At 35.3% G+C, this 27098-nt stretch overlaps 1 protein-coding gene across 2 annotated transcripts in view; it reads right to left on the reverse strand.

Annotated features, from left to right (window-relative positions):
* Nucleotides 1–1821: 1821 nt before the first annotated feature.
* The window catches only part of BMPR1A (bone morphogenetic protein receptor type 1A), an 85489-nt gene continuing 60212 nt past the window's right edge, over nt 1822–27098 (reverse strand). For both annotated transcript variants that reach the window (XM_075505245.1, XM_075505244.1), the window contains 11 exons: nt 26075–26283; nt 15700–15868; nt 13614–13716; nt 11979–12078; nt 10737–10836; nt 9672–9816; nt 8720–8912; nt 8030–8327; nt 7088–7263; nt 6192–6322; nt 1822–5099 (listed from right to left, as the gene is read on the reverse strand). In XM_075505245.1, the coding sequence (XP_075361360.1) occupies nt 4974–5099; nt 6192–6322; nt 7088–7263; nt 8030–8327; nt 8720–8912; nt 9672–9816; nt 10737–10836; nt 11979–12078; nt 13614–13716; nt 15700–15868; nt 26075–26141 (1608 nt within the window). In that variant the 5' untranslated portion in view covers nt 26142–26283 and the 3' untranslated portion in view covers nt 1822–4973. The remainder of the gene's footprint in view (nt 5100–6191; nt 6323–7087; nt 7264–8029; nt 8328–8719; nt 8913–9671; nt 9817–10736; nt 10837–11978; nt 12079–13613; nt 13717–15699; nt 15869–26074; nt 26284–27098) is intronic.

Here is a 27098-nt window from a genome sequence, read left to right on the forward strand (position 1 = left end):
AGAATTATTCAATTTTGACTTGCTTCTGGCTTTGCTATAAGACAGGGATAAAAATCAGGAGAAGGAAACATTGATTTTACTGTTGTGCCCGAATTTAGTCCAAGGAACACAGCGCCTGAACTTACAGAGCACCAAATAATTCTGAACACCATTGAACAATAAAAGTGATCATTAACAACTTATTCAAAGACTGTGGGGAAAAAAAAGCATAAACGAGGTATTAAAAAGTAGGGAATTATTTAGTTACAGTATTATGATTTCCAAGTCATTACATTTTTAAGGCAAAATCTTATAGTAACAAAACACATAACTAATGTGTACTAAAATAAGGTTATTTACTTAAAAATGATACATTGGACATAATCTGTGTACAGAACAAGCAATTCATGGTAAACTCAATAAGGCACCTTCTAAAGCAGATGCTGTACAAAATACATTAGTGTGTTACATTTTTAAAGTAGTATTCTACACTTCTGGCATATAACACACACACAAGAGTGTGACCATTTGCCTTGTTCCACTCTTCTTTCATATTTTATTTACATCTCCTCTAGGTTAACTACAATGTTATTTATTCTTCTTGTATACAATATAGTACATTTCATTTTGGGCATGGCATGTCAGAGCACAAATGTCACTACATGATGTGGGCTTCTATAACTGCATTCAAAGGTAAAATATTACAAAGCAACAATTACATGAGATTTGTTCAAAGATTAGAAGTAATGTGCACTCCACTTCTGGTATACCAACCCAGACTAATACACCATGGCTCCATAAAGCGCTGTATCGTGCAACATTGCCAGCCATTTTTAGACATCACCCCTATTTGCAATAAAGACTGTGGGCACAGGATAAAGACTTTTGACTTCAGAGGCACTGTCAGGAGAATGAGGAAGTGCTAAATCATTCTAATATTTGACAGAGACGAGCGCGTAACTTCCCTTTAAAAATATCTGCAATAGCCAAAGAATGCTTTTTAACTTAGTATCTTTGCTTTTCAAACATTTTAGACCCTTAAAACAGTCTGTGAAGATAGAGTAGATGAAATGTATCCAAATTATTTATTTTATAAACACATTCAAATGGTCATTTAGATCAAGATCTAAAATTTGATTCTAGACTACTATGGAGGTAACTTAAAATATTAATTTTATGTTTTATTCAATACCTCAAAATAGACTAATGAAGAAAATAATTGGAGAAAAGTGATGGATATTGGGAAAACTGTCAGTGTCTTGAGTAAAACTCAGGAAAAATTACATACTGAGTAAAACTCGGAATAACTCAAAATGTAAGCCTACATTTTTCTGTAGGATTATCACATTTCTTGTGGAATTTACAAGTTCACCAGGAACACAGAAACTTTCCTTTCAGTTGCTGTAACAGTAAGAATTATATAAGTGACTCAAATTATTTTCCACCTAACTGAAATCACATGGAGCAGGTTAAATAAATACAAAAAAACCTGTCCATATGCAAGTGTTTAAGAATTTCCAAGGCACAGTCTGGATACTCCCCAAGATATTTTCCACACTTCTGATTTTTATGTTAAAAAAAAAAAGAATGAAAACACATTTGCCAGTTTTGGGGGAATCTTTTTTTTGCATGACAAATGCTTAAAATTTTGACCAACAAAATGAGATTAGTCACACTCCAACAGAAGAATCCTATTACCCTCCCTGACCTTAAAAGCTTCTGAACTCTACAGTTTTGCATAAAGTAACACCTTAGCTTTAGAATCTGCACTAAGTATGCTTAATTATGTAAAAATTAATGGGCTAGCTTTGAGCAAAGTTTGTTTGTTTTTTTTTTTTCCCCAAATGATTGCTAAAATACCAGTATAGATATACTTGGGCTCCAAACAGTGAATGACTTTGCATGGAATGTAGATACGTGCTCAAGTGCTTTATGCAACCAGGTCCTTTAGCAATAACATTTTTTGGAATATCAGGGAATCAAGGAATGCTAAGGACCTAGCAGCTCCTGCCCAGGACAATGACAACTGCATATGCATGACATGTTTGAGTATGAACCTAATAACTGAAGTGCTGAAAAATTAAGGTTAAGCTTAAGGCGAAAAGATTTTTTTTTTACTATCAAAGATCATCTTTGCAGCAGTCAGCTCACTTCTTCTGTGTTAAAGTGAATGTGTAAATCAACTCAGGTCTTAAGATGTCTACCAAAGATCACCATCCTATTGCCCTGCAAATGCCTAAACAATGGAGGAAAAAATAAGTGAATAATTAAAAACTATCGAAATTCACACTTCCAGCAATGGCTTCCTGAAGACCTGGGAAAAATGAATTTAAAAAATTCATAAAACAAGTTTACAACTAATAATGCTGTGGTAACTTCTAAAATAAATTTAAAAATATTCTAAATAGGAATGCGTTAATTTAAATAGATCTCCATGCTCTGAAAGTTTAAGCTAGCAGGGTACCTATATAAACATTTTTCCTTCTTATTGATAAAACACCTTGAGAAGGAAAAAAAAAAAGCTTATCCCTTACTTTTTTTTGGCTCATACCAAATATTTTCCAACTACCTGTGCAAAAATTATGCGCAAAGACATGATTAACAATTTTAAACTCATAATATTATTTCTTGGCAATGGACGGAGAAATGTTCTTTTAAAAAGCCCTTTATCATGAGGATTGTGGCACAATATCATATATCTCTTGCTGTTTTCAAATAAGTTAAAATCATAGTTGACACACCTATGAACTTTTCAGCCAGAATACATATTAATACTTAAAGGCATTACTGAACAAAAGTAATGACTTTATTTTTTAAAAAAAAGAAATGTCCCTTGAAATAGCTAGTTTTCTATAAAATATGTAGAACTGTTAAATAAAGTCTGTACATCACAATAGAAAATAAAAATACTGCAATCTTTTGCCTGACCATTTACATTATGTGAACTACAGAATTAGAACAAAAAAATAACATGTTAGAAGGTTGTAATTGTTCACAAATCACATTAGTTCTGCATTACATTGTTTTCTATCGGTTGTATTTTCAAGGGAAATTTAAACATATCAAAACAATCTCCATGTACATATTTTAAGACAACAAATAATCTGGCATAAATCAGTCTGAAGTTTTAACATTTTTTCATCAATTTTAATATTATTCCTAACTTTTTTCTTCAAATCTCGACTATGGCATATATGTGTGTGTGTGCATGTATCTAATTGTACACATGTACCTAGGACTAGGTGGTTTTTTTACTAAAGCACAAAACACACCATATAAATAACTTCCCTTCTTAAAGTTATCTAGAACAAGATTTACAGTACAAAGTTATAGGCACTTAAATTATCAAATAGGTTCAATGGTTCCAATACTGTGTGTTCATTCTTCTGATGATTCCTGTATTTGAAGCTTCAACTTGAGTTATGGTACTATTTTCTAACTTCAAAGTAGAAGTGCCAAAGGAGTTATAAATCAGTAATTCTGCCTTACAGTAACCTCATGGAGGGGTTCTGGTTTTTAACCAACTTGTCTGGATCTGTGAAGAAAAGGAGGGAACTACAGTTTCCTGTGCATGCCAAATAGTTGGCACAATAGGACCAAATTTTGCAGTTATGTTAACTTTATCTTCATGAATTATCTTTCAATGTCATTCCTCCCAGATGTGCCTAACTAGAATTTAAAACACCCACTGATTTACCTTGCCTCAAATCTTGAATTTTGTAGCTGTCCACTACGTGGCCCACAGATGTGGCCTCCTGCATTTTCATCAGGGCAACCCAGCTCAAAATCTTCTGCACATTGTGGATCTTATCTTCAACAGTTCACATATTCAGTTCTCCTGGTCTTGACCTTTACTGTATTCTCTAATCTTCTGAGTTCCCGGCCTGCACTTCCTGCCTTCCCTCTTCTGTGTCTGTATATTAGACTTGTTCTCAAGCCTTTCAAAACTTATCTTCTGCCTAGTTTTGTCAAATGATGAAAAAGCATGCTCCTACAGCTGACTGATTCCCTCCTGTATAGAAAAAAGTTCAGAGCATGGCAGACACCTACCAGTGAGTCCCAATAAAGTAGAAAGGCAAAACACATCATCAATGGTCTTTCTGTTAAGATTCTACAGCAAAAATGCTGGTTCCATGTGGCATTGTGAAAAATATACCAAATTTCATAGTCATCCAATTATGGAGCCCACTAGACTAGGTATAGACTGCCTTGGTCATCTCACTTCTAAGAGAGATTGTTTCAAGCTCTCTACGGACTCAGGTAGGCATTCCTTAATTTATTAATGGTTCACATTTTTGCAGTTCTCCTTGTGACCAAAACAAGAATAGAAATAAAATTAAAACGGAAATTCTGGAAGATAACTTAATGGCAAGAAGTAAATTCTGTAGCAAATCTCTGATTGTGGAGCCACAAAATGCATGGAGCCCTGACCATGAAACTTTGTTCATTTAAATGATTTCTTACCTATTCCAAATGACAGCAAAATAATCCTGGCACACACAAAAAGGCATAAGGAACTGTTAAACTGAGTAGTATCACAAACAGATTCATAACCTACAGGCTGTTTCACAAAAACTTGGTATGGATTGACTAGGTTTTATCAGGTAGAAGGCAAAAAAAAGCTTATATTCTCCATCTCTGTTGCATCCATATAGCTTGTTAGGCTTTCACAGAAAGCACCGTAATCTGAACATTCAATTCAGTACCCAGAGTTTTACTGGAGACTCACTAAGTATGACTGAAGTCTCAATGCAGCTCAAACAAAACCAAAACGTATATTTTATCAAGGCTGTCCATATACGTAGCATGTACTGTATAGAGGCTCTCAGCATCACAGTCTATGAAGTACTGAAAGATTTGATTAGCAGCCTGTAGAAGTGTGCTGAGAAAATATACTGAATCTCAGTTATTTCCTCTTTCCACATAGGTCTCACCCATGTTTGAGTGAAAAGATCTAGGAGTCCAGCTTTGCTCTCCAATGTCAATTTACTATGTCAAATCTTTACATCTTGCGATTCCACCATCTTGGCAAGTGTCTTCTTGATCCTCAAGGCAGTGAGCCTTGAGGCAGGATTATGAGCCCAGCATTCAGACATTAATTTCAATATTGCTCTTAAACACTGTAAAATAAAAAACAAAGGAACAGTATTGTAACAACTGACAGACCTGAGAGGTGTATAATTTGGGTTTGCCGCCAAGCTCAAATTATACAACTCTTAAGTCCAAATGTGCAACTTCTACATTTTCTGTAGAATTGCTGATAGAGAACTATCATAAAGAGCTCAACCAAAAAAACCCCCAAAAAACTCCCCAAAACACAACAACCACATCCCAATCCTTCTTTTCCCACCCCTACACTGCCTAGTATTACAGTAGCTGGAACTAACTGAACTGTTTCTTTAGTTTCACAAAGATGCATTACCGAACTTATCATGACAACTCAAGAACAGCAGTACAAAAATGGTAGCGATAAGCAAAAAAAATTTCCGTATATATAGCAGAGAAACTGTAGAGGACTTTTTCACTGAAAATGAAGATGTGACAAAAGTTCTTTCAGCAGTCAAAAAATAATATGGAAAAAAAATGGGAATTCCTAAAAGAAATTAAGGATTTGGGGAAGAAAGGATACGGCATATCTAGCTTACTAAGTGAAATAGTTACATCGTATTTACTGCGTTCAAGCTGTGGCCCTTTAAAGACACATTTAAATTTAATATTTTAGTTATATCGTGGCTTGCCCTGGAATGTACCAGTAAAAAAGAAAAAAAGAAAAAAAAAGAAAAAAGAGGAAATCTACAAACACAAAGAAATCGTTTTGTATTCTATGAAATACCTTATGCGACAAACCAATGTGCTATATATACTAAGACTAATAAAACCAATTAAAAACTCGTTTCAGTTTTAGCTCCAGTCAAAACTCTGAAAAATATTCCACTATCTAAAAAGAAGATCTCAGTTACAGCAGTATTCATACACTTGAATGCTGCTTAAAGGTATCTTCCCCTTAGATCACTGAAAAGATACATTAAAAAAATATGGTATTTTGAGTTGATTTCAAACATATCTTTCTCCTATTGTTGCTGTTAGGTTTTCAAAACATCAGAATGTCTGAATGTAGTTCCTATGTTACAATATTTTAGTATTTATTCAACTAAAATACCTTTCCATATTAATGAACAAACTGAACTAATTTCTCCTTTCAGCATACTCACTTCATCACTATTCCATCTATTTGATACTACTGGGCGTAGGCGCTTGACACACACCACTTCTCTCATGTCCTCATAGGATGGATCATTTGGCACCATGTCATAATATGGCAACTGATACTCTTCAACAATACCTGGAGATAATTGTGAAAGATCAAGAAACATTTAAAAAAATAAAATAAATCTATATATCTACTCTGAGATTTCCTTAGCCAGGAGCAAAAGTTAACTCAATTTTATGCCAAGGCAAACCCACCACACTGTTATACTGTGATAAAAGTCCAAAATTTCACTGTAATGATTAGACATTTACCAAAAAGCTCCAATATTATGAATATTAAGTTTAATAGCTACAATAATTCCTTGCAGTCCCTTTGACTTTGATACCCAATGTAGAATTTGGCATCTTCTAATCCACCACATGCTACAAAGAAACAGGGAGAAAGCATAAGATGGAAGAAGAGAATACAAGTAAAGATCTATAAGGTCACAAAAAAAGAATGAAAGAAAAGGAAGGACGAGTCACAAAAGTATGTGTAAGGAGAAAACTGAATGACACCAGAAATGCAAGATATTATTCTTTTGTTATACTTATCAATTACATTTAAAAAGTTTTAACAACAGCACAGGGGTGAAATACATCTGCATCCCACTATTTCTGCCAGACCAGGCACTCTGCTTTTTGAGCAAGGAAAAAAAGCCTGAGATGCTTAATTGTAACAATCAAAAAGGTTTAGTTCAGTGATTTTCAAGCTGTACTCTGGACAGACTGTTACTACTGCCTTTAAAGAATGCAAGTCTGTTGATATAGCAGGCTTGTTATATTATTTCCCTGGAGAAGTATTATTAAAGTGAGTCAAAGGCCTGGCAGATTTTGTACAGAACTTTTTAAAGTTTACCTCCTGTGACGCAGCGCCGAGCCATTTCCCAAATGATCAGCCCAAAACTGTAGATGTCAGCCATGATGTACGGTTGGAAATGGTTTTTATTCAGGCTTTCATCTAGGACCTCTGGAGCCATGTAACGTTTTGTTCCCACTCTAGTATTCAAGGGAACATCAACTTCGTTTGTGTCACTATATGAAAATATTAGGAAGTTAGTGAATTGAGGACTATTACAAGACATGGATGAAATCCTGTATGATGCAATCACTACGCTGCAAAGCTCCCATTTACAAATAAAATTCTTTCTTTTATTTCCCCTCTCAATACTACACTTACAATACATTGTACTTCCCTGAAAAAGATTATCTAGAAAAATGATAGTGAGTATGGAAGTTGACAGTTTACTGCTTGTTTTGCAAGACATTGAAAACACATATGAAAAAAATGAATTAAAAACCACTGTAAAAATTAATATATTTGGTAACAACTCAGAAAATTATTTGCAAGGGCTTATGCTTTCTTTCAGGCTCTACTGTAGCAAAAGACAAGTCTCTGGCACCATTGAAATTTAAAAGTATTCAATAATACTATTATAGTATTATTTTTTCAATTAAGTTTCAACTCCCTTTACACGGTTAAAATGTTCTATGAGATAATTTATAATGAAACTACTATGAAAGGCTGGTTTTGAATAACGAATGAATTAGTCTCCTTTTCCTTTCCTCTACAAAACTACTTTTATTTTCCACAAGAGTCTTTTCATTGTTCTCTTAACAACCTTTTTTCATCTTGATGCTTACCAGCATTCAAAGGAAGAACAGCATTTTACTCTCAAAACTGAAAAAAACTGAAAGCGTGCAACCAAATGACTCCAACTTCCTTTCAAATTGGACATCTGGTGCATTAAAAAAAAAATTATATAAAAGTTTTCCCATTACAGAGGATTTGTTCATCTACCTGTTAAACTTGACTGCAAGACCCAAGTCAGCAATGCAGCAGGTTCCATTTTTCTTTATCAAGATGTTTTTACTCTTCAGGTCCCTGTGCGCAATAGCAGGCTTGCCTTGTGTCCCATAAATTTCTGTGTGTAGATGGCACAGTCCACATGCAGCAGAATATGCAAGTTTGAGGAGAGCCCTGTTGTCTAGCGTAGTGCATTTGAGAAAATCATACAACGATCCATTTTCATGATAATCTGTAATCAAGTAAAGCTGTGTCCAGGAGCCAGTGCCTTTAATATCTGCAGCTATGAAACCTATGAAATATATAAACAAAGTTACAATTTATTTGTACATAATTTTTTTATGCAACAGATTTAGTAAGAATTCCTAAAGCTATATTGTCTTGGACTGTATCAAGAGATACCTGATCCCCTTATGAAAACTAATAATATAAAAGCTCAGATTTCAACTATACATGAGATTACCATTCCAGTCTTCCAGCAAAGAGATTGCAAATATGTTTCCAACCACCAAGAGCAGCAAGATTCTACCCTTTTAACAACATTTTATTAGCCTACCTTAAGGGACACTCATCTGGTTAATCCATAGAAGCCGCCATATACCCCTCAAGCCACCTACTAAGAACTCCTCCTTCTTCACCCTCACACAAGCTCTCCAGCAGCCAAACAATGTACTGCTTCCTTACCAAGGATGTTTTCATGACGCATTAAAACAGTTTGGTAAATCTCTGTTTCTCGGAACCAACTGGCTTCTTCTGTGGTGAAAAACACTTTCACTGCGACTTTTTCACCCCTCCATTTGCCCATCCACACTTCACCATATCGTCCTTTTCCAACTTGCCTCACCATCTGAATTTGTTTGGCAATAGTGCGCTGAACCTAGGGAAGAAAAAAAAAAAGTTTAAAAAAAAAAAAGAGAGGGGGAAGGTGGAGGAGGAAAACCCAGTCATTAACCAAAAGCACCTGGACAAGCTGCTTCTCAAGCTTGAATTGCTTTGAATTTTGATCCCATTGTAAAATTTGTTCTATATTATTTTCCACTATTCCCACTTCAAACTCATTATTGCTGCCTCCAAGGAAGAATTGTATAACAAACCCAAAAAGATTAAATCAGCTCAACTTCTTATTTAATTGAAATGCATTCCCTTGCATTCTATTTGTTTCTATTTTATAAATAATTACAGCCATCTGTCTCACTGGCTAATTTTTATGCAAGTATTATATAGGATGGTGAATCAAAAATCATGAACAACTATCAGCCAATAAAAAGCAAATATATTTTGTTGGACAGTGGACACTAAGAAAAAAGTATCTTTGAGTTTGCTCAATTCGGTACTTGTATTATCCATTCATTGCATTTTTATCTTAATGTCTGTAGGCTCTAATTTTTCTTTAAATTTTGCTGGTGCCAACAGATTTCCTAACATATAATCTAATTTTGCACTTCATTTTAGTTAATTATGTGAAGATGGGCTTTCATACCTGTTCAGTTTGTACTGTATCTTTCACAGTAATTGCATATAAAATAATTAACATACTGTATGGATAAACTGCTTTGTTCTAGGCATTAGGTACAAACCAAACTTTGTATTTGATGGTGAGAAGTTCAGTGAAGAAGAATCTTAGTTTATGATTTACCAACAATGGTAGTCCTGATCCACTCCCAGAACTCTGTGACTGGTCAATAAGGTCTTTTAATGACTCCCCAGCTGGAATAAATGCTTCATCTTGTTCCAGGTCACGATTATAACAGTGCCTCTTTGCCATCGACTTACAGTAATGCCTGCAAAAGTAACAGGAGAAATTAAGCTGAACTCCAAAACACTCTTCAAAATATGTAGGAAATTGAGCTAGGAAAAAAAGCTATTTAAATGTACAAGTTTTCTTAAAAGGAAAAAAAAAATCAGATTTTACTGTACCCTTTTTTTTTTTCAGAAATGTAACTGACAGGTTTTTAGTATTAAGAAGTTGTTGTAATACATGCAGAGGCACATCAGTTTATTATGAGTCAGGTGGAAACCCAGCATTTTTAATACTCAGCTCACAGCCAGTGTTACTAGCATAACACCGCTGGTTTTGGTTTAAACTAACAGACTGAACCTTGAACCACGCAGATGAGGCCAACATGCACATTTCTGAAACTACTAGAACAATGATCATCTCCAGCACAGGGCTGGAGCTGACAGAAGCAGGCATAGTCTCTTAAACTGTACCTGCATGAATTGCCATAGCTCAGCTGGTCGATTATTTAGTTTTGAAACAGCAGAAAAAGGAAAAGTTATAAAACACAACCTTGTTGCTTTAGGTTTGCAAAAAGCACTTTACAAAGGTAAATCTTAGAAGTAGATAGAATTTAACTATCAAAAGTGACTGAAGATCCAGAAACATAAAAAGCAGTATGATATTCCTGTTTACTGGATGCTATAGCATGAAAGTTATATGTAGCTTAGAAAACTGTAAACACTTTGTAGCCAGAGGAAAGTATCAAATTCACTTAAATTCTATACTGTGAACATTTCATTTTACCTAGCAACGCAAACTGCTATCCACAGAAATGTGAAATTAAATTACAACAGTTTCACTTCCAATCTATTTTTGTCAGAAATACATATGATTAACTGAGTATATATACAAAATAACTGTTCTGTTTACACTCATTTAGGAAATTAAAAATGTTGCCAATAAAGAAAGCACTTTCCTTACTTGTAACAAAAGCAGCTAAATAAGATGATCATGACAATTATGCAGACTGCCATAGAAATCAACACTGCCATCCAACGAATACTGCCATCAAAAAGTCCATCTAATTAAAAAAAAAAAAGGGAAAGTTTCCAAAGTCTATTAATTAAACATCTATTGTAAACAGTTTATTTAGGTATGATATTTTCATATATTGTGTATATGAATGTGCACAAACTGAACACAGGAGGTTTTGTCTGAACATCAGGAAATACTTCTTTACTGTGAGGGTGATCAAGCGCTGGCACAGGTTACCCAAGGAGGCTGTAGAGTCTCACTCCTTGGAGATATTCGAAAGCCGTCTGGACATAGTCCTGTGTAACTGGCTCTAGGTGGTCCTGCTTAAGCAGGAGGGTTGGACCAGATGATCTCCAGAGGTCCTGCCCAACCCTCAACCAGTCTGTGATTCTGTGACTGTATGTGGAGCCACTTGCAAAATGTGAGAAAGGAGCAAGACAGCTGATGCATAACATATCCGTTCACATGAAATTTCACAAAATTTATACTGTTTTTGATATCAAAGTATTTACACTAGAAAATCAGAGATAATTTCATTTGGATGACAACAACAACAAAAAAAGGATTTAACTTGAGATTTTGGAGTTGTTGGTTTTGGTTGACTCTTGTTAGTTTGTTCTTAGAAATAGAAATGAAGGATTTACAGCAGTAAGATTCCGGGAAGGCATTAAGCAACAGTTAAACCAGTACAACTTGTCTAGCAATGAATAAGTGCGTGAAAATATAAGCTATTTTCACTGGGAACAACAGAAAGAAGAGAATGAATTTACAGTAGATAACAGTTAACAATGTCAGAATACTGTTTTTAAGATACATTCATCATGGCAAAAGCACAGCAGAGATTAAGAAAACCATTTTAAAAAGAAAAGAGAACAGGCTGTGGAAACAGAATAAAAACAGATCAAAAGATCACATGCAGATCAAGATATGAGCAAACTGAGTACAAAAATAAAAATACCATAGTGACTGATGGAGGAAAAGATTAACTTGGAAGTGGCAGAAAAGGAAAACTAGAAATAGAGTATAAAGTGTAGTAGAAAGCTTCATATCAAAATTACTTAGTAAGGAAAAACCAGATCTGTACAATACTGTAATTACATTTTCTCCTTATTTTTATCTGTTGATCAGGAAGAACAGAATCCACACAGCATTTATTAGTAGCAGTGTGAACATCTAGGAGCTGTTTACCTGTACTATCAAGTGGTGGTAATGTTGGTTGTAAATCCTGATTGCAGAAATCGGTCCGACAGCACTCGATTGTTCGACGTAATTGTGCTTTAGGTGAGTCCTGTTGAAGCAGAATTAAATAAACATTCAGATGTTGAAGTTATCAGCTAGGATGGGGACAGGTGATGCTACTGACAGAACACAGCACAGAGAAAAGTTTAAGCTATTTTACTTAAAAAAAAAAAAACAGTTCAACCTCACCATTTAATGTATGAGACAACTTCACAGTGACAGATAAGCATCATCTAATCTCTTTGGGTGCATACGTTCTATGTTCACTTTTTTTTTATTTTTCATGGAACTTTCTTACTTGGTGCACAGAAACAGATGGTTCCTTCTTAAGCTACTATTTCATACATTGCAAAATTTTTAAGCTTGGTCAAAAGCACTTAATTGTATGTTAAATAAATACTGCTCTTAAGACCAAAAAACCCAATCTCTTTAGAAGTTTTTCTCTTGCACTCATCATAGCAGCATTGTTTGCTTCAAAAACATTTTCAGAACACCAGATAAAAGATGGAGGGGCATGAAAATTAATCTGAAGGTAAGACACTAATATAAATACAAGAACAATTTCAGGAGGTCATAACGACACCTCAGGTCTGATTTGCAGTAACCCTAAACATTCACAGCTATAACTGAAGTCAACAGTGCTTCCAAAAAGCAGTGCTACTGACAGCTACATTATATAGAAACTCGAGTCCTAGAGATTTAAAATTGAGTATCCAAAACAGTGATGGGGGGGCGGGGGGGAGAGAAGCAACCCAGCTGGTGATTACCTCTGAAAGCTTTCTTTAATGTAAGCAATGTGACAAAAGAAAAAGCAAAATCCAGTCTTCCAAGACAATATTCATTTGCTCAGCTAGTGCTAAACTTTAGAAGATTAGCCTGTCTTCTAAACAAATCCTTGCTTTATTAACTGTGCTTTCCGTTCCAACTTTTGTAACAGATAAAGAAGTTCTCAAGGCAGCAGTCTGCTTTATTACACATCTTTAAATCAAAAGCAAGTTCTATTAATGCAATTAACGATACATAACTCTTCTAGAAAAGGAAAAAACCTCATACATTGGACAGGAAAACATATACATTTGATAAACTGTGTGTGCAGGTTCATGAAACTTTAAGGGAGCTCTTGTGAAATCTGTGAAGACAACTTCTTATGATTATGCTCTCCTGTCAAATGAACTGAAGAAAACAAGAAATTCCAAATTAAAACAATCACGAAATTCTGCATTAAAACAAACTACTCAGATCAATTCGGTTGACTATAAAGTTGTCTCTTCAACTAAGGAAACAGCTGACAGAAGTAAAAGGTTGATATCCAGTGTTCATTTTGTCAGTGGCTTACAGATACTTGCAGATAACTCCAACAAACTAGGATTCTATTCCAGTCTTTGCTCAACACCATTAAATGTCCTTTCTGTCACTACTTGCCCATGACTGTTCAGTCCCATTCTCAGTGGTTAAGTGGCAACATGCAAAATTCTACGATTGCAGCTGTAAACTACAGAGATTTAAACTGCTTATGCAGTTTCCCTACATTATCTCCACAGAGATCTTAAATTTTAATGATCATTTTAATAAATCATTTTTTACCTTGCACTGGAAGTCTGACCCTTCATACTTCATGCAGCCAGAAGCAAGCGTGGGTTCTCCATGTTCATCTTCCTCAATGATAGCAAAGCAATGCCCGTTAGTTCTGGAATAAACACATCAATTGTGCTTTACCAGCATGTCTGTTGTTTAATATGCAGCATTAGTTGACTACGAACCCATTAAGAATACTAGAATGGCAATATCTAGAAAAATTCTTCTTTAACACAGCGGTTACTATACAGTTTAAGAACAAAAGACCCCCACAATATTTTCAAATAGAACACTGTAGGGATGTTTTCTTCCAAATATTCTGTCTTCTACTTCCTCACCCCCACTTCAAGATTGCTCATATCCAACCACACACATGCAGTTGTTTGCAAACAACTGAGGAGGTAGAAGAGCGGAGATCTACTAAAAAGGCTTACTGATTACAGTTTTATAGGTTAAAAAAAAAAATTCACTTGTGTCTGTTCTTGAAATTACAATGATAAACTCTTGAAAAGAAGTCCCAGTATGTGAAAGGTGGCTATTTTAAGGTCAAAAGCTCAGCTACACTTTTCCCATATAAGCGCTCTCAAATATTCAGCCATTAGGGCAAAACAGACAAACAAACCCCCAAACCTACTTTCTGAAGTTGACAGTAGCAACAGATTACATTATTTAAAAAAAAAAAAAAAAAAAAAAAAAGAAAGAAAGAAAGAAAGGCACTTCAATTCCCCATTATCTCTTTATACAAATTCTTTGATTTCTATACTACATGAAAATGTCAACAATATTTGTAAGGAATCCCAAACCAATTTGCAATGGTATTTCAATACCATTGTATTGAATTGTATTGTATTGTACCATTGTATTCAATACTGTGCTTTCAATACATGTAAAATTAAGATTTTATTAAGTAAATAAAAATTCATTCATTCACTCAATACAGATAGTACAGAAAACCAATCCAGAAATATGTTTGCCAAAAATTTATTTAAATTAATGTAAAGAAATGCAGATTTGGGAAGCATAATGCCATAAAATACCCTGCACATGAACACTGTGTAAGTGTTATTAACTCTCTAACAGCTTTATTATCAGAATAATGATCTATAAAGCCATTAGCTCAGAGGCAAAAAATTAATAAGGCCTATACTGACTGCACACACTAGAGGGCGGTAAAAAGCAAAAATACATGCCAAAGGAATTTAAAGACAAAATACTGGATCCTAACTGAGCATTTGCTAGGTGCAAAGCTATGTTTGTAAAATACTACCTGTGTTTACATTTAAAAAGATAGCAGTGTTTATACCACCTCCTTGGGTTCCACAAAAACTGTTTTATCTGCCAAGTGACAGCTTTAGAGAGGCTTAATATTATGTGTTAAAGTGAAGACTCATATTACAGTAGCAAACAATATGTTTTCTATTATGTACCTTATATTAATTCTTAAGGAAGAAAACAGAAGGGCCTTAAACACGGAACAGTAAATGAAGAGAAAAACGGAAAAATAGGGACATTTCATGACATGAAAAAAGCATCTTAAGCAAGCTCATAATCAGTGCATGAGTTTGTTAGGATTCTTATGTCTATCAAAGCTAAAACTACCCTCCTGTCCCTATATGTTCAGAGGCTTTTCTTTTTTTCCCCTGCCTTTCCCTCATACTCTACAACTAATGAACACATAACAAGAAGAATTCTCGGTAAATGCCTATGTTGCTAACATTACCTTTTGACTACTAGGTGAAGAAATATTAGACTAAGCAAGCAGGTAGTCATATCAGAAGGTTTAGATTTGGGTCATTTAATATTCGCCCGGTTATAAAATGCTACAGGTTACTTAAAACTCAGTCCTTCAAAGCAGTTGCTGGGGGCAAAATGACTGGTTGCAAATGGTTCTAAGGTACAGTGAAAGCAGTACTGTTTACATACAGATGGCTGTGGGTTTTAGTGCTCAGCTCTCCACAGAACCGGTGAGTTTCTAATCAATTACGGTCAAATCACTTGACAGAACCTCAGTCAGCACTCTAGAGATAGTTTGCTCTCTCATGAGCAAAAATGAGCCTCTTCAAAGAGCCTCTTCTATCCTGTATGCAATACTTACATGCATGTGTTATTAATAGCATCATCTGGACAATGTCCTGAGCAGTAGCACTTAAGAAAAGGTAAGGTGTCCTCTGGAGCAAGTGTTACTCCATTTGCTTGTTTCTTTTGGTCAGGATTTGTCTTCATTCCTGTGCCATGAAGCATGCTCTTCATCTCTAGATTTTGACCTGGACATTTAAAAAACAAACAAACAAAAAACCCAAAGAAAATATTTTTGCATCTCTCTGATAACTGTTCAAGACCTTTACAGGCAAAACACAACAGAATAATTATATTAACAAATAATTGAATTATACAAGACATAAGAACCTCCTCTCCCGAGATTATGGCAGAAATTTGAGTTAATAATTTTATTCTAGAAATACCTAGCTCAAATATTTTGTATCTTAACAGCAGATCTTCCAACCATAATCAATACAAACAGAAAGAGGGTATTTTCCCTTTTTGAGGTGGGGCAGAAACAACTAGTGATTTAACTGGTAAGAATTTTCTGAAGAAAGTCTCTCATTCATGTGTTTAGAAAACCAAAATGCTGACCGCTTGATAACCACAACAGTATAATTTTATGCATGACTGAACTTACTTAATATGCAATTTTCTAATTTTCTGAACTGAAGTAATTTTTTATGGATTCACAGTCTCATAGAAGAGCAGTAATAACTCCAAAATCTCTTGGGTTTTTTGATCTCTGTATGCATTAGTACTTCAAAACAGAGCTAAAGTAAATCTTGTTTGCAAATTAAATTTCAGTAAATGACATGAACATCCACACAAATGAGCTTTCAGAGAATAAAAATAGGGCTAAATTACGTTCCAAGTAGCCCTCAATTTCTCAACAGGAGGAGAGTTGAGCATCATTTGTTCTAGTTCATATTATTAAAGTGCTTTTGTGAATGTAGGCATTCAGAAGAAAAATTCCATCTTTTTTCTTCTTAGCAAAGAACATCCAGAGAAAAAAATTTAGGAACTTTATCTGCCTCGTTTGGAATATGCTTTGTGACCACTATATGAGATGAGAACACCTTCATCTCTTCCAGCTTTATCATGGATAATTTTACCAATAGAAAATATCTTTCTGTCCATCACCTAACAGTATTCTTGGCTCTAAGTCCTCAAGGTGTGAACCAAATAAAGCTAGAAGAGTTGTGAACAGACTACCTCTGCACTGACACAATTTACAGCAAGTCTCTGTGGGAGGCTCAATGTGCAAGATAAGAGAACAGCCAGTTAGGACCAATAGGAGCTTTTACAAATTCAGTTATAGTTAAAAAAGTAGAGGTACCTCAGTACCTCTCAAAGATTTTAGTCACAATAAAAATTTCAATTTATCTAAGAATAAAAAAAAAAATTTGACCAGGAAACTCACAGTCTCTTTTAACAGATTCTGTGGCTTCCTGTCAAACCCACCAAACACTAGCTGTAAAATAATGAGAACATTACTCTCATGTTGTACCTTGCTTGAAAGATGTGCAGAAAAACATAATTAAAACCCTGTGCAGATACCACCCTCTGTATCACTCTATTGTAACATCCACTATATCATTCAGCCAAATGTGCTATTAAGTATTCGTGAAATTTGATCTTTTGTTCTGAAAAAAAGCAGACTTGCAGATTTCCTTATCTAATTAATACAGCACATCCACTGCATTGTCCCGATTTAGCCATTTCCCTGAAAGTAAGGACACTGTGCCTTTTTCAGATACAATTAAGAATATATCTTAAGTACAGCACCATTTACCTAAACCCTCAAATCATCTAGCCATGTTTTATTTGAAACGCAGTTTTCAAACAGTACTTCAGTAGCGCCTGAGTTAAATATTCCTGATATGTACAGACTGTTAACAAGAAGGTCCAGTGCTAGAATAACACAGAATTTACCTGTGCAATAGGTATTTCTGATTTAACCAATGAAATAGCAGCTCCTCCATCTGTCCTCTCTCTCTTTCTAGAGTTTTCTTCCCAGCAAAAACTGAAAGCTCATTTTAATACTGTGCTACGGATGTTACACAACATTCTGTATTCACATTTAAGAGATCCTTACATGCTCAGAGAACAGGTAATTCTACTTAATATTTAAAGGAAAGGCCACTGCATATGTACAAATATTGTCTTTCCTCCTAATTTTGTTAAACTACTAAGGTATCTTTCCTAATTAATATTATAACCCCCCCTTTACCTTCAGGGACATTTCACATGTTAAAAATCTGAATGCTTTATGATCTGTCTTACAGTCACTCATCCATCTTCCTACTCTTGAGCACTGAATGCAGCATTTTTACAATTTGTTAGAAGAGAAATCAAGGAACCCTTAAAGCATGGCTTCTCCTAGCTCAGAAGAGAAAGAACAAAATTTTTATGCAGGTCTGGGATCTTTTAAAGCAGTATTATTGTTTGTAAACAAACACTGAAGCATGACTACAGGTATACCAACCTTTTATACTAAAACTGAGATGAAATACATTTTTCCTCTTGATTTATTATAATTGATTGTATAACAAGATCCATGAAGAATACATACCAAATAAAATCCAAAATAGCTAACTGTATTTTCAAAGAACCAGCATCTTTGTCTTTTGTACAGTTTATATAGGCAAAGATTTTTACTCAAAGCAAAAACAGACTACAATTTCATTATCTTTGTAATGTGAAAGAGAAACAATACTCCATGATAGCCTGTTTTCATCTTACAGGTAACATCTGAATGGCACAAAGAATTGGGGGGGTGGGGGTGGGGGTGGAAATCACTTCACTCTTGCATTTTCACTTTCTAAGATTGTAAAGAGCACTCTTATTAAACAGGAGTTTAATTGAGTATCCAGGGAAGGAAGAAAAAGGAAAATATTGAGGTTGTTTGGGATAACTTCAGAAGAAAGTTTTTAATAGCCCCCATCTAGATATTATCCCTAACTGTATCCTTTACTGCAATACTACAATTTACCCTCAGCATTTCAAGAAAGATTAGCGGCTATCTTAAAGATGCTAGGTATGGGGAAGGGAGTTGAATGTGGAAAATGACTTGGTTTCCATTCACCTGAGATGTTAAGAGGGCAGATCAAGATCCAAATGGGGTCACAGGAAGTTTCATTGCTGGTTTTCCTGGTTAATAGATACTGGGTGAATGAACAAGAGTGAATGAAGGATATGCCTAAATGACATCTTGCTTCAGGAACCACCTGACCTTCTTGCACCAGTGCTCTCATTATTCCCCACCCTCAGAGCTCCACCTCTCAAACAGCCACACTGGTTTATCTTCCTTCTGGGAGCAGGACAGAGAAAGGGAGGATCATGTTTTAGGGATCTTGTGACACTACACTACTTGATGATACAATTAATGGCTTCTCTTCCATGACACATGCAGTTGTCAGCTCTGTGGTGCAGCTAAGAAACACGCATACACAAATCTTAAATAAGCTTCAAAGGTGTAAATGCTATGCATTAATACACACAGCTTCAAAAGAAAAAAGTCTGCACTGAAATACAGTTCCCAGGTATTTCAGGCACAGCAAAGCTCGTTTCGCCATTATTTCCTACCCTCTACCTGTAAACTGCACAGGGCTGGTGGGGCAAAATAATATACATTAGCAGCAAATAAACTGTCACCTGCTAGAGGACTTGTTCAAGATCCTGGACCAGTTTCAGCCTGTTTGTCCAGCCTTGAGAATGATAGTATCATATACCTTTAAACATACAAACTGCTCTATAATGTATATTTTACTACATTTCATAAACTTACAACATTCAATGAAATATCAGAGTGATCATGAGCTGGAACATTATCCTCTTCTCACATAACCACAGTGTAAGACAACAGAGAGAAATTAGCTAATGGGACTTCAGATTCCCAGTTTATAGTTTGCTCTGCCCCATCACAACTTTGTCTCATACATACTGCATTAATTTTAAGTTTCTAGAAGTGTGAACAACTGCTACAGATAAGAAGGCATTAAAATGGCTGTTTGCTTAAAACTAAACTTTTTAAAATAAAAAATAACAACTCCTGCCAACGTATCATATCCAGCCCTTGATCGAAGATAAGTTATTCAAAGAACTACTTCTTCCAATCATAGAAAATAAGTTGGACTATAAAATGTATTTTAAAGAACAGTATACTAAAAATCCCACTATGTTAGAAAAGTAAGTCTACTTGAAAGCATGGCTTCAAATACTAATATTAATATGGATAACCTTTAAAAGGTTCTGTGCGTGAGAGTGAAGTGTTTAGCTAACCACTGAAAATTGAGCTAACTTGGTTGCAACTCAATGCCAGGATACATATATAATTTCATTAAGTCTTCTGATCTAAGAAAAGATTTGTACAACCCATAAAAAACCAGCTCTATTAAGAAATGCAGAGACAGAGAGCAGTAAGTGAAAGAAGACAAATACAAAAGCCAAATTATGCCTATAGTTTCTTACTTAACTGTATCCCCTCTACCTCCACAAATAAAGTTGCAATGCTAGACCTAGTAGCCTACAGCATTCAAGTTGTTCAATAGCTTTCTGAATTCATAATGGTATAATTAATATAGATGTTCCACATAAAAACATTTTTATTCCAGAGTAAAAGGGATTTATCCTACAGTATCCTACTACAGTACTCTCAGCATTTCTTTGTAGCTATTCTGATCCAAGCCTGTAAAACCCAATAAATCCAATATTTTAATAAAAAGAATCTTTGTCAGAAGACCACCTTCACCTGCCTTTCTGCTGATGCTAAAGCTGTTGCTGGGGCTAGCTGATGCTCCGGGCTTGCCCACGCTGGGCTCTTTTCATAAAAGATGAAAGTTGTACCAAAGTTCTTTATGTTAGATAGGCCTTCCTTATGAAAAAGACATACCTTGACATTTTTATGTGGTAGTTTCAAAACTACTTTTTCTTGCTTTAGGATGCAGATACTACAAAATCATCCACTCCAACAAGGACATTTCACCTTTCTGCCCATCACAAGCTTTCATAATGATTTAACATGTACTGCTATGCGAATTAAACCTTGGTACAAATGATACAGCTTGAGTAAAATATTAGTACTTTTTCTTAAAGCACAAAATAATTTAAAACATCAGAAAAAACAGTTTTATGAGTGCAAAGAAAATATCTTAAATGCTTCTATGAGCTCTGCATCTGGCATTTTAACCGTAATTCTCCCCATAGTGCTTTTTTATAGATCAAGCCTGTGATCTCCAAAGACCAGGCATGTTAGAGGTAGCTCCATCTAGCAGAACTGGTTCCTAAAAATCACAGCATGTTCCCAGACTACTCGTTTAAAATCTCTCTCTACCACCCTCCAGCTCTCCCAGGAGCTACACCAGTGCTCAACACAGACAGTCAGTCCCTGCCCCCCACCTTCCCAACCCGTAATTCCCAGCCTCTGCTCCCACTTCCCTTCCCCAAAGAAGTCACTTCTGAAGAAGACTACTCTCTGTTCATATGTATTCAATACAAAAGCCAGAGACAAGAAAATTTTACGTGTATTTTACTTAAAAAAGTACACTGCATTCTAATTTAAAAGGACTTTTAAAGAATAAAGTTACTTAAAACTAAATTTGAAATTATAATAAAGAAATAGAACCTTTCAATAATCCATTAAAATAACTTTAATTAGACAAATATTTACCAATACATATTTGCTGCCAATGTTTTAAAGACAGCAATAGATCAGCTTCTGACAACTCCAAGTTCTTTCTGTAAATTTTAGAATCTTTTCTTTATTTCAGATTAGTTTATATGTTTAAATTCAACAACTATTTCACCTGAAATTCAGAAAGTGCATAAAAGGTAAAAAAAAAAAAAGTAATATCCTTTTCTATATCAAGTCTTTGAATAAAAGTAAGTATGACAGTGACATCAAATCTCAACAGATTTTTTTCAGTTCACTAATGGACAATGCCAACTTTAACAAATATCTTAATATTGAATATTAACACTAATTATTTTAAAATTTAATTTTGAATAAACCTTTCTTCATACATATTGCATGCTATTAATACATTTTTAATCAACTAATTTACAAGGATTAAAATACTGGTCTTCTGCAGTGTCTCTGAAGAACACAAAGGTGTGATGAACCACATATCTAACAGTATATCATATAGTAAACTGACAGTAATGAAGTACAAAATTTAGAAGAACGTGTTTAAGTGTACACTTAGTTCTTTAACTACTCCATTACATGTATTAATTAGTTATGCTCATCAATGCATTATAAAAACAAAGAAAGTACTCAGAAGTAAAAGTGGTTATCTGAACTAAAAACCTGCACTAGTGGGAAGACAAAAGCATATTTACCACAGTCCTCAATTGCAACTGAAGCTGATAAACTCTTGCCTTAGATGAGCAAAAGTAGGTGGATGAAGATGCAGAGCAAGTTACAGGTCTAAAGATATCACAAAGGCCTTCCACAGCCAGAAAGGAAATACAAAAAAAAATTATTTTTTTTTAAAGTTGCTATTAAATCTAGCCATCTGCTACCCAGGTTTGTTTTCGATCATTTCTCAAAGTAAGTGGAAAAAGTCTCATAACCTATAAAGAAGATATAATCCAAAGGGTAACCACTGTGTCCCTCTGCTACGTACAACCGACCTGAGAAACTGCAGCTGTTCACTAATAATTTCATGGAATTGCCTCTGTTTTCTGCTGTTGTTGTAAGAGTATTTTGACATTAATCAACACATGGAGCCATTTGCTTTTTAAAGTTACCTATTAAGGAATTTGGTGTGTATATATACATGCACGTATACAGACACACTTGCTATTATTGTTCTCTCAGGTCTTGGTAAACCCTGAGATTACTACCATTTTGAAGCAGCCTCAAAACAAGTGAGAGAGCAAACTATTAAGCTGGGTGCCAGTCACTGAAAGCACACTCGCTGGGTGTTTCTACTTTCTCTGCTTTTCCCTCCTCTCTCTGCAAATCACACAAATTCTCTTCAATGCCTCACGTGCCTTTTCCACCTCCATTGGTTCCTTTATGATGCATTTTTGTAATATCCTGCATATATTTTCCTTGTTGAAACTATTCTTTTTACTTTCAATTTCCACTTTTTAGACTTTTCACTTTAGATTTCCTTTTTTCCTAGAAAAATTTCAAACACTTGATGACTATCAACTTTATTCCCCACTGTCCCGTGTCCCCCCCGCAACTCCTCCATGAATCTAGGGACAAGCAGAGAGACTTGACCATTTTTCTACTCACCAGCCCTAGAAAACAAACATATTTCATATGTTTGAAGACAAGCCCTTAGGCAATTTGCATCAAAGAACCAACAACATTTCAGCAAGCTCAACTTTCCCATGGCTTTCAGAACTCACTCAGTATTGATTTGAAAGTCAGAAATATTCGTAAGACAAGGCAATTTCCTCTTCAGAAGCTGAAAAGATTTTACAGGGTCTTTAAATTTAATTTAGCTATATTATTTATTAGAAGTTATTTATCAAAGCATTAATAAATGTGATCATGGAAGGAGTTAATGTAATTTAATTTTAAGTCACTAAGACCTGTATATTTGTATTATTTTTTCTATTTGTATCTAGAGAGGAAAAAAATTGTTCCTTCAGTTGCTATTGCCTTTGAGTAAAATGCTGAATATTGACTAATGCAAAGGGGTAACCATGATTTCAGTAAAAAGAACAAAGCATATCACTCCTAACCTCTTTAAGGGAAGAAGCTGGTATCTTCTGCAAGAAGCAGCAAAACTGCTTGAATACTAGGCAGAACAAGCTCCACTGCAAATTGCTATGTCTGAGAGTATTTTAGAGTGGAAGAGACCTCTAGAAGTCACCTGGTACCACCACCTGCTCAAAGCAGGACCAACTTCCAAGTTAGACCAGGTTGTTCAAAGTCATTCTGGTCAAGTTTTGACTATGTCTAAGAATGGATATCGCACAACCTCTCCAGGCAGCGTGTTCTAATGCTTAACCACATTCACACTGAAAATTTCTTTCCCAATTTCTCACCAAAATTTCCTTTACTGTGATTTGTGCCCATTACCAATCTAATCACCTTAGAGCTACCTATAAATATTTGTAAATCTGTACTATAAACTTCAACTATACCCAAACTAGGCTATTTCTGTCTAAATAGATTGAGCTATTTCTTGTCAATTAAAAATTGTACGTCCACAACAGGAAGAAGGATTAGTCTTGAGAATTTCCCTCTCCCAACTTAACTAATGTAACAAAGATAGAAGAATCCTAGATTTATGTTTGTTTTGTTGCTTTCAACCTTGAAATCTTTGCTGCAATGGCAAAGCTTCAAACCAAGACCCATGCTCTTCCCCACTCCTGAAATAAGCGTGTGCACGCCTACACACACACACACACACAGAGTGAATTAAGCCAAACATCAGCGCTTAAAGCACATACCTAGAAGTTAGGAGACACTATTCTGAGCACCCGCAGGCTAGAAAGATGAAAGCACTCAAATAACTTGGCAATTATACAGGAACACTTGTCCAGTTTTGGAAGAAAAGTGTTTACAATTCTGTAGGCTGTACTCAACGATACAGAAGCCTTCAGTGTGCTCGTGGTATCCTCCTGGACTGAATCCCACAGGAAACTCGAAAGGAAGAATGGCAGTGTTAAACATCTTTAACAAACTGCAATTCTGCACAGATCCAGAGAGAGGACTTCTGCTCTGTAAAAGCTTAGCTGTGAATGTGTGTGTGGGATGGTTACTTGACAGAGCTTAAAGATGATCCTCCTTGCACTGACACACTATGCATTTAATTTGTGTCTTAGTGTAGTTGACAGCTCATCCCTGGTCAATTCCAGGTAAATACCTTCCTTCGGTGTCATTTATATTTACTGCTTAATAAAGGTTTGGGTTATGTTTAAGGGTACAGTCTTGTGCTTTAAGTGCTTCCCACTACCCAGGTTAGAAGCTGCAGCAGTTCCCAAATACACCTTGGCACTCGGTTACAAGAGGATAAATACCAGCACATGGGAAGAGGCAGGATCAAGTGGCTTTGAAGAGGCAGGCCATTCACACATTTGATGCAAGTCTGCTCTTAAAATCAGTTGTCAAGCTATGTATCCAGCATAGTCCCGATAGAGACAGCTCTGCTAAATCCTTTAATCTAATACTGCAGGTACGCACCAGAAACAGAACATAAAGATTGTCATTTGGGTACTTATCAGGCTTCCTCCTCTACCCATTTTAATGGGTTCATTGAATTGTTATTCTTGAAAGTAAATAGCTCAAAGAATATCTCAAAATAAAATCAAGCACTAAGCAGTAATTGATATAAGTATGAAAAGAGAACATAAACCCTGTTATATTCAAGTATTAAAATGGCAGTACCAAATTAGTCTTGTCTATTTCCCTCAAAACATATGGAAACCTTTGTGTACTCAACTCAAACACCTAAGAGGTGTGCAGCTGGGAGAACAAGAAATCTTACACAGAGACCAACTATGGATGTACATGCTTGATGGACATGCAGAGCACTACTGTTCATGTCCCAAACATGAGAATGTGATACCACTAACAGCTCAGATACCATTCTGCTATTCTGACACTTCTCTGAACTACAAGCAATTACAGAACCAGATCTGCCAGGTACAGTTGCTAATAAGGAGTAAGGAAATAAGAATAAATGGATTTTCCCATGAACTAGGTATAATCTTTATACTTAAGCCTCAATTCCTGACAGAGCATGAGACAGTCACATTGGTAGGTTCCCAATACTTTTCTTTTTAATTCAACCCAATTTGACAGAGGAGTTAAAGTCCTAATGATAACTGGATTTCTAAAAGTTTTTGATAACTGGTGGTTGGAAAGACAACAGATGTACAAACGAGTATCTTCAGTAACTGAAAACCAGGCTATTGTGAACACCACCAATGAGTATCTTCTAACTGAAAACCAGGCTATTGTGAACATCACATAGCCTCACCTCGGCCCATCGAGTAGGCGTAACAAATTTATTTACATTAGCTATGCCAGACTATCTCTTGGCTGCTGGGAGCATCAGAAGGAATGGGGAACTGCATACTGCAATTTCTTCAGTGGGTCAAGTTTAAAGGGATCAAAGACGCACACATATAGGAAACTGAAATTCAGAAAGTCAAACCTTCAATTCTGCTGCTCATATAACTTGCTCCACAGTGTACTGTGCATTTCTGGTATTGTCTCTATTTAAGCATTTGCTAAAATAGACCTAATCTATAATCTATACTACAACAACACATGACCACTGTAATGTCCTTCTTTTTAGGGAAGTGTCTATATGGCATGTCAGGCAGATAAGCCACCTTCCTGCAAAAGAACAGGAAAAAAAACCCAAACAAAAAAACCCCTACCCCAACCACTGGAATACACACATCTCAAGTTACAGATGAAAAATATAAACTTATTTCAACTAGTGCATATTTACCTTGAACATGCAGAATGATAAGCAGGTAGGCTCCAAGCAATCGCTCATAAACTCTCAGTCGAGTCATTGTTCACTTTTAATCCTTCCTGTGCAAGGCCAACTGGCCCTTCTGCTTGAAAAATGTTAAGCTTAGTCTGTTCGCTGAAGCCTAATACAAGGTTTGGTGCTTGACTGCAAAGATGATTTTGTAACTTTTCCAACTTCGTTTCCTGAAAGATACAGTAAAACAAAGTGTTAAGAAACTCCTTGCATTTCTGAAACAAGAAAAAACCCTCAAGATTTCTCATTGCACTGATCATAACCATGTGGCTGCAAAAAATAATTTAAAATGCATATGTTTATTAAGATTAATAACTAAAAACATTAACCATATTTACTATCCACCTGAACAGCAGGGTTCTTCTGAAATATACATTTTTGGTAACAACCCACAGGAATGCTTTTACATTCCTACTAAAAATATTAGATATCTTAACTCTCTAGTCACAGCCATATATTTTTAGAATCACATACAGCTATTATAGGTAATATTAAACAGATTAACACGTAAAAGTAAATCTGAAAACTATTTTCTTTACAGAAATTAACATTTATACTTATTATTTTTCTTACAAATGAAACACAATGGTGACTTCCCATAATGTTGCTGGAAAAAAGCAATACCATGTTGAGCCACCAGCTGAAAAATGCGTGCTGAGAAGCTTTATTGGAATAAACCCCCAGCTTCTCTGCTAGATGAAAGATAAATTTGTATTAAAATAGTTAGTTTAGTAACCTAATTTACTTACAATGTTACTTTTGTCTTCTAGAATAGTACTACATCTTAAAAAAAAAAAGCATAATGTCTTTTAACATTTGAATGAAGAAATTAATTTCTCACTTAGCATCAACTATATTTCACTCCTTTTTCCTGTAGGCTACTACGTTATACAGTGTTTTCTGGAGAAAGTTAGCTCAGTTCACAACATCAATGCACATTTATTATTAATCTGGTAACTCCAATTCAAAATCCTGATATCCTTCT

The sequence above is a fragment of the Mycteria americana genome, chromosome 6 (assembly GCF_035582795.1).
Source record: "Mycteria americana isolate JAX WOST 10 ecotype Jacksonville Zoo and Gardens chromosome 6, USCA_MyAme_1.0, whole genome shotgun sequence".
Taxonomy (NCBI): Eukaryota; Metazoa; Chordata; class Aves; order Ciconiiformes; family Ciconiidae; genus Mycteria; species Mycteria americana.